Raw genomic sequence first — 12,175 nt, forward strand, 5'->3', positions numbered from 1 at the left:
ACATACGTTTGTGAAAGAATTATTTGCTCTCGGGAGCACTGGTACTGTGACAGGACACCTCCTGTGCAACAAATGCAAGTTGTGAAATTTTGTCGCTGCTAAATATTCCATAGTCAGCTGTTAGTGATTTTAAAACAAAGTGGAAGCAATTGGGATCGTCAGCGCCTTACCCATGAAGTGGTAGGCCACAAAGAATCGCAGAGCGGGGTCGCGGATGCTGAGGTGCATAGTGGGCAGATGCTGACAACTTTCTGCAGAGTCAAGAACAGTGCATAGAGAGCTTGATGGAATGACTGAGCATCCAAGCCACTGAGTGTGCAGATAGAAGAGCAAATACTTTTAGCAATGTAGTGCAAGCTAAATATGTTGGTTACCCCCAACCAGAGATGGGCAGTAATGCGTTACTTGTAACGCGTTACTGTAATCCGATTACTTTTTTCAAGTAACGAGTAAAGTAAGGGATTACTATTGCAAAAACGGTAATTAGATTACCGTTACTTTCCCTAAGCACGCTGCGTTACTGCGTTACTAAAACCGTGATTTTTTTTGCGAGAATGCCTCATGACAGTGACGTAAGCGAGTGCGACATTCGTGACAACAGCTGTGTGCAGATCAACAATGGATCATATATCGAGTGCGGGAGAGAGTATGAGCGTGCAGCGTTTAAAGCGTGGAAGTACTGACCTTACTTTGAGTTTGATTCCATAAAAAGTGACAAAAACATTAGCGTCCATCGTGCGTGGGAAGAAAACTTCCTTTTACAGCGAAAAACCCCCTAAACTTCCAAGCAAGCACCGAGTGCGCTACGAGGTAATGGGAAACTCACAGAGAAACTCGCGGATTCTTCCACTGACCGCGGCACACCTGCACCAGGGTAAACCTCCGCCTGCCCTACTCCTGCTTTACAGGTGAAAATAGAGCAACAGGGCCGCTGGTCTTTGATTTTATTTATTTTCTGCTGTGTTTTACTTGCATCTATTTGAAAGACTGAGTGTAAACACACACAAAAAAATATGTGCTGGAATATGCAGAAAATAGGTTTAAATATTAAACAAATTTCTTCCAGTCAGAATGTTGCATATAATTAAATTTTTGCTTGATGCATAAAGTCAAAAGATTAAAACTAATAAAACAAGTTTTAAAAAGAGACTTTTCCATTTGATTACATTTTGTATGATAGATTATGCAGAAAAAGTAGAATTGGGCTGAAAGATCTATCGCTTTATCACCTATTCAGGTTGTAAATCATGTTTTTAAAAAGTAACTAAGTAACTAAGTAATTAATTACTTTTGAAAATAAGAAATCAGTAAAGTAACGGGATTACTTTTTTGGAGAAGTAACCAGTAATTAGTTACTGATTACTTTTTTCAAGTAACTTGACCAACACTGCCCCCAACAGAGCCAAAATCGACAAGAAAAAAACATCATGTTTTAGCCAACCCACCTTTTGTCAGTCAGATTTTCCATTTACACCGTTAGTATAGTGAATATCTGCTAAATTTAAGATTAGATGCAAACAGCTTTATATCCCTACAACCTTGGAACCCAACACTGGTGCTGGAGTGAGTGAAGCTTCACTCAACAGTACTCCATTGTTTTTAATGGGTCCTTAAATTAGCATGAAATACTTGAAAGTTAAATTGGTAGTCTGTCGCTCATATGAATGATTTATTGGTAACATACAAGAAAGCACTTAAAATCATAATAATACAAGGATTCATTGTGTATAACCAGACGTCTGTGCTTCAGTAGATCAGGTGCATAACATCATCAGGAATTCAGATATTTAAATTTTATCTTTTATGCATTGCCAATGTCAGACTATGCACATTAACTGTGTTTCTGTTTTCCTTTCAACGTTCAATGATATGGCTTTTAATGCCCTTATTAGTGGTAACTGGTTAGTTCAGATTTTCTTTCAGACTACACCAGCATCATTCTAAGTTTTATCATGTTTCTGAAACTGCCCTTGTATTACTTTTTCATTTACAGTCCTTCTGTGGGACTCAGATCCAATCCAATTTCTTCCTGTGAGGTCAAGTTAGGTTTGTTGTAGAAAAGAATTAATGATTGTTTTAAAGGATGAGGAATTTTCCATCAAGAAATAAAATAACACAAGAGAGAAAAAATAAAATTAAACATGCCCATGTTGGAACTTTTTTCAGCTGCAGTTAATACGCCTTTGGTCTCTTGATGGAAGTATAATGCTGTAAGCTTGATCCTTTAAATCTCTATTTTACCTTTAAATTTCATGTTCTGGCTGTTTCTGTGCGAAACAATACCTTATAAGGATCACAGAACATGACAAAAAATAAGGGAGCTGGCACAAATGTAGCAGAAGCCTAACCAGCAATGCACCACCTGGCAAACATATGTGATCTAAGCCTGCTATAGTGCCCGTTTGTTCATGATATTACTGTGACTTCATATTGTGAGTCATAGGAAGTGGAAAAATGAAACCTTATTTGGACAGCAGGTCACTCTGTGTTGCTATACTCTAAACTTGAGAAAATCCCGAGGATTTTTAAGCAGGTCAGTTCAGGTCTGCCACATCAAGGAGACGAGAGACTGCTGAGAGATTACGATGCCTTGTGCCATTTGCAAACACGACAGCTATTTGGCAGCTTTGGGGGACGCTGCTCGTCTCACACTCAGATTGATCTTGTCATATGTAAATCAATGTCATTTGAGTTTTTAATTTAAATATGTTTCGGAATTTAGATTTTTTTTCCTTCATTGTCTTTCTGCATCTGGCTTTCACTGTTGGCTGTTGCTAAGATTGGACACATGGTGCTAATTAAGGATTGTTAAAGGAACATTGCATACATTTATAACGTGTCATTCAAATATAAAGATGCAGAGAATCTGAAACTCACAGGCTGCACACGTGCTGAAGACAGCTGTCAGTCACATCGACATGAAGCTGCTGGGCAGTGATACAGAAAAACATGTAGATACAGTCTGCTGTGTGTGTTGGTCTCTCTCTCCCTCTGTCTGACACACACACACACACACACACACACACACACACACACACACACACACACACACACACACACACACACACACACACACACACACACAGAACCAAGTCCTCCTTGTCTTTGTTTTGCACTCTAGAAAAACCATACACTACTGCCACTCCCTGGGCGTTAGTTTGAACTGCACTGTATTCGTCAGCAGTGTGGTCTCTCTGATCTCGGAGTATACAGTACAGATGTGTTTCTCTGTCAAGTAGCAGGATTTCATAACACGTTCAGCAAAACCTGAATTTTGAAGGAAAAGGGGAGGAAAAAAATCTGTCTTCACATTTCTCCTCTGGTTTCATTTCATTTCGTCAGAGAGCCCCATGAGGCGCACGCACATCTCGGATAAAGCTTGCTGACATTGAAATGTGATAGGAGTCTTTTATGTTGTTTTTATTGTTAGTTCACAGAGTTTTGCATTGCTCCTCAATCCATACTTCGCAGCTTTGTACTCCATCTCAGTGCCTGATCTAAATGCGAGCGACTGAGTACGCAGCATGTGTCGTACATGACTGTTGATCCAGGGCTTCTGGTTGGGGAACATTCTGACTTGTGTGGTGGGCACAATATTTTCAACACAGGTGCTGATGTACCCAGTCACATAGCAGTTCTTCATAGTGGCTGCAGTTTGAAACACACCCCAGTCTGTTTGGGCAAAGCAGTCCTGCAGGATGCTCTCAGACTCTGGGGTCCACAGTTTAACAGGTCTGATGGATTGTTTCACTTTCTGCCTGTAAAGTATTCAAAGTAACTGCAGTTTAACCAGCAATTTAAACTGAAACAATATTTAAAAGACTGACAAAAACTCAGAAAAAACCCTACAAATTAGCCATATTTTGTTTCTTTATGTCTTGCGAATCATCTCACAACCATTCAAATTCATCTTGCAACCCCATGCACGGCCCAGTTATGAACCTGTGCTATTTTGGCAACTGCACATGTACTTTGAACTGTCTGTTGTCCCTCTTCAGCAAACCTGCCTTTGCACTTTAGAAACATTTGAACTTTGGCGAACTCAGAGTTAGTATTACGTCTGCAGAGCAGGGGGAAAAAAAGTTGTTCACAGAGAAAAAACCACAAAGATTTTACAGCGAGAATCTAAAATATTGTTGAAATTATTACGTAACTGCAGTGTGCTGTAAAATAAAAGCAGCCAGGGTGTACATGATGAGGTTACTTCAGCAGATTAATGGGGTCAGTCTTCTTTCCAGGTCTTCTATCATACCAAACTTACTTTGTTTTATACAGAAATGCCCAATAAAGTGAACAGTTGCTCGAGGCTACTGTAAGATTAAATTGATCTTGACAGTCTTTACAGCCAATGTGGTTTCAAACTTCAACAACATCACACTGTATGATGATGTATCACATACTTTTCTACTTATAGTTTTATTACAGTGTTTTGATACTTTAATTTATTGCATATTATGAGCTCAGTTTGAGTAAATGTATGTGTTATTGTTATAAAGGTGTCCTGAAAAGTCATCTCTTATAATCCATCTATACTCGAGCCCCACATAAAGCTCCTCTATCTCAGCCATTTATTAGAGATCCTCAGATAAATGAACTCTTCCTGCTTCATTTAGAGCTCGGGCACCTCAGCTCTGCTCATTGATTAGAGATGTGCTCAATAATTCAAAAAATAGCATTGGGAAAGAAGATGCTATTCATCATCAGTCAAGTCATTTGGGTGTTAGGCAATGACCCTTGCAGGCGCACCTGCTAAATCATTCGATGACATAATGAATGGGGTCATTTGTAACTGTATCATGCTGTGATTACCTATTCTTACAAAGGAGCCTTTTTGACCTCAATTCTGATTTAGTGAGTTTTGGTCTTGATACTCGAGAGCCTGAAAGTACACCGAGGAGAGTTTTAGAAGTTTTAGGAAAAAGTTTTAAGGACAAGTTTTTAGACGTGTGCTCAGAGCTGGAATGACAGAACCAACAACGCTAAACAAAAGATGGATTTAGCCCAGAAGTACCTTAAACCTGACCAGTAACCAACAGGAGGGGGGGGAATCGCCTAGTTTTATAGCAGTCTATAAGAAAATGACCCAAGGCTAACTTTCTCTTTGACCACAGCAAACACTTTCCTGATTAGGTTTACGGACTCGTTATGAATTCACTATGATCTTCATTTTGTACATTTATGGTCACATCAGTGTCCACAAGAACAATACATAAAGGTATACTTTGGAGCAGGCCAGCCTTGTGATCGAGCAGAACTATGATCAAACAGAATATCTCAGTTCCACAGTCCACGCTTCCATGACGGTGGCTGTGTCGGCCGTTTCCATGAAGTCTACAGCCTCAGCTTGACTCGAGGCTACAGACTTGGCTGCACGAATGTGGCTTGTGAGCTGATGGATGATGTGGAAATTGACCGTTTCATATGTGCATCTCTCATATGTCCAAATGACTCTTTGAAATGATCCCAGAAAAACACAGTTTAAGCAACACTTTTTATTGGAGAAAGAATAGTAGGTTTTTGGTAAGTAAAGAAAATGAAAGCTACACATAAAGACAGCAACAATTTTTTTTAAAGGGGGGTCAATCCACAGAAAACACAATGGCTAAAGGTTAAAAATTACTATAGCACTTGAAACACTGCACAGTCAAAAGACAGATCTTGTTTGTACTGTAAGTGTAATTAATATCTTAAAGTGTGATTCAGGACTTCATTACAAGCTGATACCACAAAATATATATACATATATGTGTGTGCATGTACATAAGTTCCGTTTTTAATCCTCCATACTGTTTATCTACGTTACACAGCCACATACAAAATAACAGAAATGTGTCATACATGGGTATAAACTCTTGCAGAGTGCATAGTGGATGTGAATCATCCATCCGTCCATTCTCGTACACTTATCCAACTCAGGGTGCAGGGCGGCTGGAGCCTATCCCAGCTGGGAATCAAGATGAATGCTTTCATTTTTTTCGTAAAATGGGTGTAACCTAGAAAATAATTATCTGTGACTGACTCCAGTTAAGTAGCTGTTTATCTCATTTTCCACAATTAATCAGTCGCGTGTTTTGAAATCGTCGGTTCATTTTTATTAATGTAACTCACAATATGGTGTAAATCTATACTGTAAATCTTATAGTTTGGAAAACTCTTTCTTTATATTTTGCTTTCGAGGATTTTTTAAGCCTCTTCACACTGACCTGTGAATCATTCAGCTCAAAGATGGACCAGTGCTGTGTCTACACACAACACAGCAAACAGCATTTCAGGATTCCTTTGTCATCTGTATTTATGAATATTTATCATTATGAAAATAGGAATTTCCTAAAATTACTAAAATATTTTTTAAAAATGTCACATTGTTATGTGTCATTAGATAAAAACCATGCAGAGAAAATTCCCCAGGATGCTGCATCAGGTGTTAGTTTGATGACGTTTGAGGCGTCTTCTTTTCTAATTTGATCACGATGCCCTTCTCTGGTCGTAGGATGAGCTCTCCAACCGGGCGGAGGTCTTCGCGTTTCTGACAGGCTTCGACTGTGAAGTTCCGCAAAATAGCCGCCAGCACCACCTTTTCTTCCATGAGTGCGAAACGCTGGCCTAAAGAAAATGACAGTAAAACAAACGAAGACGTGACGCACCTATTTGGAAACCTCACACAGCGAAGCGCGTATGGAGACTATAAATTTAAAAGTCCTTACCTATACAGTTGCGGAGTCCAGCTGAGAAGGGGACGTATGCATAGGCAGGCCTTCCCACCGAATTCTCCGGCAGAAAACGCTCAGGCCTGAACTCTTCGGGCTCGGGGAAGTACCGTGGATCACGGTGAAGAGAGTAGGTGATTATGATCGCGTTTGCGCCTTTAGGAACCTTGAAACCGTCTAAAAGTACGAAGAAAGTATGACACCAAAAACAGGCAAAACCGATTACTCAGATGCATCTGTTACGTGGCCACGACAACAGAGGAAGACTGGCTTCCCTTTTTGTGAAGAGGTATCAGCACCGTCTTGTGTTTGGGGTCAATGAGCCATTTGTTTCAGGTGCCAACGATCTAATCTTTAACTCACTGATATAGCAGTCTTCACCGAGGCTACGAGCAAAGAAAGGCACAGAGGGAAACAGCCTCAGAGCCTCCTTGATCACACACTCCAGGTACTTGAGCTTCTTCAGGTCCTCAGTGCTGGTGGGCCGGGAAGATGTACCTTTGAACATTAAACAGCACCACAGCACAGATTAGACATACAGTGATACTTAACCTGCCTCAGTAGGTAAAAGTGCAACAGTACATCCTAAAATTCACCTGTAAATAGGACAGCACTCAAGATCTGTAACTCTCTATAGAGCAATAATTGTTATCAACCTTGTGACTGTAAATCAACAATCATTAACATAACAAATTAATTATATAACCAGGTGTGGTAAGGTAATCTAATAGCTCAGACACAACAGGATAAATTAGGATAGTAACCTCTTTGCAAATATGGTGAGGTTACAAGGATTTTGGTAACTTTTTGCACTTTTAACAACCAATTGCACGTACTTGCAGTGGCCAGCTATCTCAGAACAACCACTTTTGATTCCAAGTCATTGCACAGGTCACATGGTGGGAGTCGACCTGTCTCCAAATAACTGTGATCCGAATCAGCCCATATGGGCTGGTGAAGGTTTGCAGACATTTGTGGCCAAATTTATAAATGCAGACAGATCACGAGGACATTGCAATCAATCTGGATCAGTCAGTGCAACTCATCTGCGGTGCAACTCTTTGCAATCGGTGATTTCACTCAACTGGATACCAGTTGTTTGCGTTCTTGTTATAGTCCTATATAAAAAGCTGCATCTATGTCGGTAGTTAAATCGGAATTTTTAAATTCTTTTTTAGATCTATGCAGTTCTTTCTGTAATCTGAATATAAGTGGTTGATGTCAGTTTCTGTTTAATATTAATTTCTGTGTATGTACATTTGGGTGATTCACTGCAGTAAATTGCTGTACTATCATAAACACATTGAAAGTTATCGCTAACTTGCCCCCATTCAATCACAATCACAGTGATAGCAGACTGACTCCATGTTATTGCTGTTTTATCACCATCTTAATGCACCACAGTCAACCTGAAGACAGCAACTGACCCTGGTCCCCGTCTTCAAAGCAACCATTTCAAAGACAAAAAGGTTATAAGTTCACTGCACATGGCTACAAAAGTCATGCCACGGTCTCCAATCACTGCTTCCCCAGGTGTGGCTGTAGCATAGGGTTTACATTGGAAATATAAGTGATGACCATATGGCAAAATTATCCTTCTCTACTTGTGGACAAATTAGCCTGGTTGCCTATGGTTACAAGGCCATCGGTAAAGAAAGTTATTATGCTGCACTTTTTGTCTGTGTATTCTGGCGGGTATGTTCACAGCTCTTATCCCTGAAAAAGCTCCCCGTGCCTTACAAAGAACAAATGAGTTTGAACAAAGATGAGTCAAAAAGCCCTCAGGCAGGAACAAAACAACACCATTAAAGTGGTAGAGCCTGTTATTATTACCGAACACCTCCTGTAGCTCTTGTTGAACTTTCTTGTGCACCTCAGGGTGCGAGCCCAGCAGGTGGAGAGCCCAATTCATAGCGGCGGCTGTAGTATCATGGCCCTGCAAATAAAGAGAGTTAATTAGAGACTTTTTTAAAGACCCTTTATTGAAACAGGATATGTGGATTATTCTCCCATAAGAGGCTCACATCATTATCTCAGAAAGTAAATCCTTTATTGGCACAAAGTGCAGTTTTTTGGGTAATATAAATGTATTAATAAGAGCAGCCTTAAGTATTCCTTTTCATTGCTTAACCACCAACCCGAAACATAAAGGTGTCCACTTCCTCCTGGATGTCCTCATGGCTCATCTTGCTGCCGTCTTCATAGGTGGTGCTCAGGAGCATGTCCAGAAATGCCCGTCGTTTCCTCTTGCCTTGGTCGTTTTCGCTGTCTGACTCGTTGCAGGACATGTTCTCAGCTCTTTCATGGATCACCTGAAAATAAATGGGAAGAGAAGAAGAGATGCTTCTTCTGAACAATTTCATGATTTCTGCATGATCGCGCAACGTGGAAAAGCGACCCGCTCCGTTACTCACTTTGTAGGTAAAGGAGTGGAGGACCTTGAGTGTTTTGTCGTGGTCGCGGCCTTCACTAAAGTAAGTGTAAATGAAGTCAGGCCATAACCAAGGTGACCGCTGTCTGCGACTGACAATGTCGCTCATTCTGAGAATAAAGAGAAAGACAGCAGATTAGATCTTTTTCTTCTACTATAATTTGCATTAGAATGATAAAAGCAGTAACTCACCTGTACACGCTCCTAACATACTCCGAATCAGAGTTACTCTGTGCATAAATTTTCTTTCCCATTGCAGTTTCTGTCAAGAAATTAAGGGTATATAAATATAAAACACCCTTTTTCTAATTATTTATTTTGTATACCTGCATTTGTTAAGCACAAAAAGGGTCAAAGGTTTATCCAACTCAAAGGGTTGACAACTTAAAGGAAAAACCTTTACAGTTCAACCCCTACAGTAAAGGGATCTGGTGTCTCCGTTATGTCGTTGCAGATATTTCACTGGATTGGATTCGCCTTCCACCTTATAGAGAAAAATGAATCTAGAGTTGTTCTGGGAGATCACCGTCATCATTTGACGACTGGACTCGTCTCTTCCAGAATGACATAATGCATGAGGGCTCAAAAAATGCGACCGAGACCCACTCATCATTTCAACCCAATTAGACTGCATGAGTGGATGAATGGTCTCACTGCTAATCCCTACCATTACCAATTCTAATGAGAGAATATGTTTTGGAAGGAGAAACCATGCCATGCTGAATCTGCTCTGTTCTGGATGCGTATCACCTTAACGCAGGGTTTTCCTTTAAGTTGTCCCAGATTTGCACATTCTGCTTACCGCAGATAATGTCGAGAGCACAGAGGGTGATGAGACTGAAGCAGTTGAATGGACCCTTCCCTGCGTGGTTTTCCAACTTCTCCACCAGAATCTCAGCCTGCTCGTTCATCACTTCCAAGAAGTCCTCCAGGATGGAGAAGTGAAAGGTGGGCGTCAGCATCTTCCTCCGCTGACGCCACTTGGTCCCAGTGCTGATCAAAGATAAGAAGGCGTTATGCACTTTATATTATTTCATTTGCAATAATAATGCTGTAGATAGGAGCTTCTTTTTGTTTTGTGCATAGTCTTAGCTCAAGTTTTGATATATGAACGATCTAAATCTTTTGATCTTTCCTGATGGACAGATGGGATGTTTGCTATGCCACAGTTATACCTAGTAAGCAGACCAGTTCCCAGCCAAGGATGCAGAAACTTGTATGCAAAAGCTTTCTCCATGTGAATGCTGTTAGCCAGAACCGGCTTAAAGAAAAAGTAGACAGAAACATGTCATGAGTAATATTTGAGGCAAAAAGTTGTTTACTTAAAGAAATCTTCAGTGCACAATCGAGCATGCTATGTTCCAACAGTCCCTGTCGTCACAGGGGGAAAGAAATGATTCACTCAGACTGACCCTGCAAGCATCCACCTTAGTCCATTATCTTATCTAGATGTATGATGAAAACAAGTTACACATACAGTTTAGGTGGGACATATTGTAACTTCTTTAAGGAACATGAGGAATTTGTGCTAAGAGGAGTAACTGGCTTCAGCTTAATGTTTGAGTGGTGGGTGGCAGGAATTCTGTATCCTGCACTGTATAAAAGTGCAAAGACATCCTAAGATGTCATCACAGACTGCTTAGCTGATCTCAAAGACTTCAACGGGATCTCATCCAATCCATCTGTAACGACAGTGCAGCTTCCACTTCAGTGACATGTGTGGTTTGTTTACCTGCTTCGCTGAACGGGGATGGAAATTGTCCATAGGCTTACTCATCACAGGCATATTTACAGTATAAGACGTGCTGCATCCACTCTGTATTTTGGATAGGTGTCAGTCCGCTTACCTCAACCGTCTCAGCGTGATACAGAACCACAAAGGGGACCGGCCCGACCCAGAGTTTAAACAGCGGCTTATCTCGGAACTCCCAGGTAAAATCCTGAATTTGACGAAAGAAGTCTTAAAGAGAAAAATAAAGATGTTGGGTACAAAAATCACGAGAAACTCAATGTGCTTCATCACTTTGAGTACTTTAAATGAACACGTTGCTTGCTTGCTTACCGCCCGCATTGTTTTTGAACTGCAGAGCATTCCCAATGAAGGGGTAAGTGGTTCCCAGCTCAGGGATCGGCTTCATCTCAAACCATTTGTGCAGGTAATCGCTCAGCAGCTTGTAGGTTAAGTAGGTCAGAAAAGCAACAAAGATGCTAACTCCGAGTAAAGTTGTGCTGTAACTGCCAATTAAAACTGCCATTTTTCATGCCGTGTGTGTGCTCAGCCTGTGTGTGCTGAAATGTCGGTGCCAGGCTGTCCTTAAAAGCTCTGTGACATGTTTTTGCCCTGCCTTTTACTCCTCCTCTCCTCTACTGTCCTGTAGTGGGTAAAGGGGACCCCTGGTCTTACATTGCCATCTATTGCCCAGGAGGAGAGGAGGATGTGTGAGGGACTTCATTGAAAGTTTATTAAATTGACATTTATAGCATGAGATAACAGGTAAATGTACATTTTCAAATATGAAAAACGTGCTCTCTGCTGGCACGAATAACCCGTGTTAATTATTTACTGCGTGATCAAGAACTTTGTCCGATTTATTATCTCCGTGTATTTATCCACATTAACAGTTCGTGTCCTACCTGCCTGGTTAATAAGTGACAGTCTTATCTGTGATTGCCTTGTGTTTTTTTTTTCTTTTTATGTCATCATAGCTCTTCAGCTTTGCACGCTAATTACCTTTAGCAATGGAAGGAGTGAGCCTGTAATATCTCATTCCTGTTTGAGCCAGGATTTCTGCTGCCCAGGCCCCACAGCTACTGAAAGGACTTACACTCCTTTACTAGAGAGCCCTGCTTTAAAATATGTGGTCTGCCAGTCTCCTTAATGTTAATGCGTCCACATTAATAAGCATTGATATCTTCCCTGATGCTGGCTTTTGAACTGTGAGCTGATAACAAGGAAGGAAGGTCTCTGTTTTGACAAGGTGGTGCCCGAGGTTTCCAAAAAGGATTTGAAAATCACAGATTTTACGACAGGAGAGTT

At 40.7% G+C, this 12,175-nt stretch overlaps 1 protein-coding gene across 1 annotated transcript; it reads right to left on the reverse strand.

The window, feature by feature from the left end:
• Nucleotides 1-5,491: 5,491 nt before the first annotated feature.
• cyp4v2a (cytochrome P450, family 4, subfamily V, member 2a) lies at nt 5,492-11,496 on the reverse strand. Its single transcript, XM_080880794.1, has 11 exons — nt 11,201-11,496; nt 10,986-11,098; nt 10,314-10,399; nt 9,941-10,131; nt 9,331-9,400; nt 9,122-9,248; nt 8,846-9,019; nt 8,541-8,643; nt 7,071-7,205; nt 6,705-6,884; nt 5,492-6,603 (listed from the first exon to the last, which is right to left on the reverse strand). The coding sequence occupies exons 1-11, from the start codon at nt 11,391-11,393 to the stop codon at nt 6,425-6,427; spliced, it is 1,551 nt and encodes a 516-aa protein (XP_080736920.1). The 5' UTR covers nt 11,394-11,496; the 3' UTR covers nt 5,492-6,424.
• Between the last annotated feature and the right edge of the window lie 679 nt (nt 11,497-12,175).

Source organism: Rhamphochromis sp. 'chilingali' (genome assembly GCF_963969265.1).
Source record: "Rhamphochromis sp. 'chilingali' genome assembly, chromosome: 4".
NCBI lineage: Eukaryota > Metazoa > Chordata > Actinopteri > Cichliformes > Cichlidae > Rhamphochromis > Rhamphochromis sp. 'chilingali'.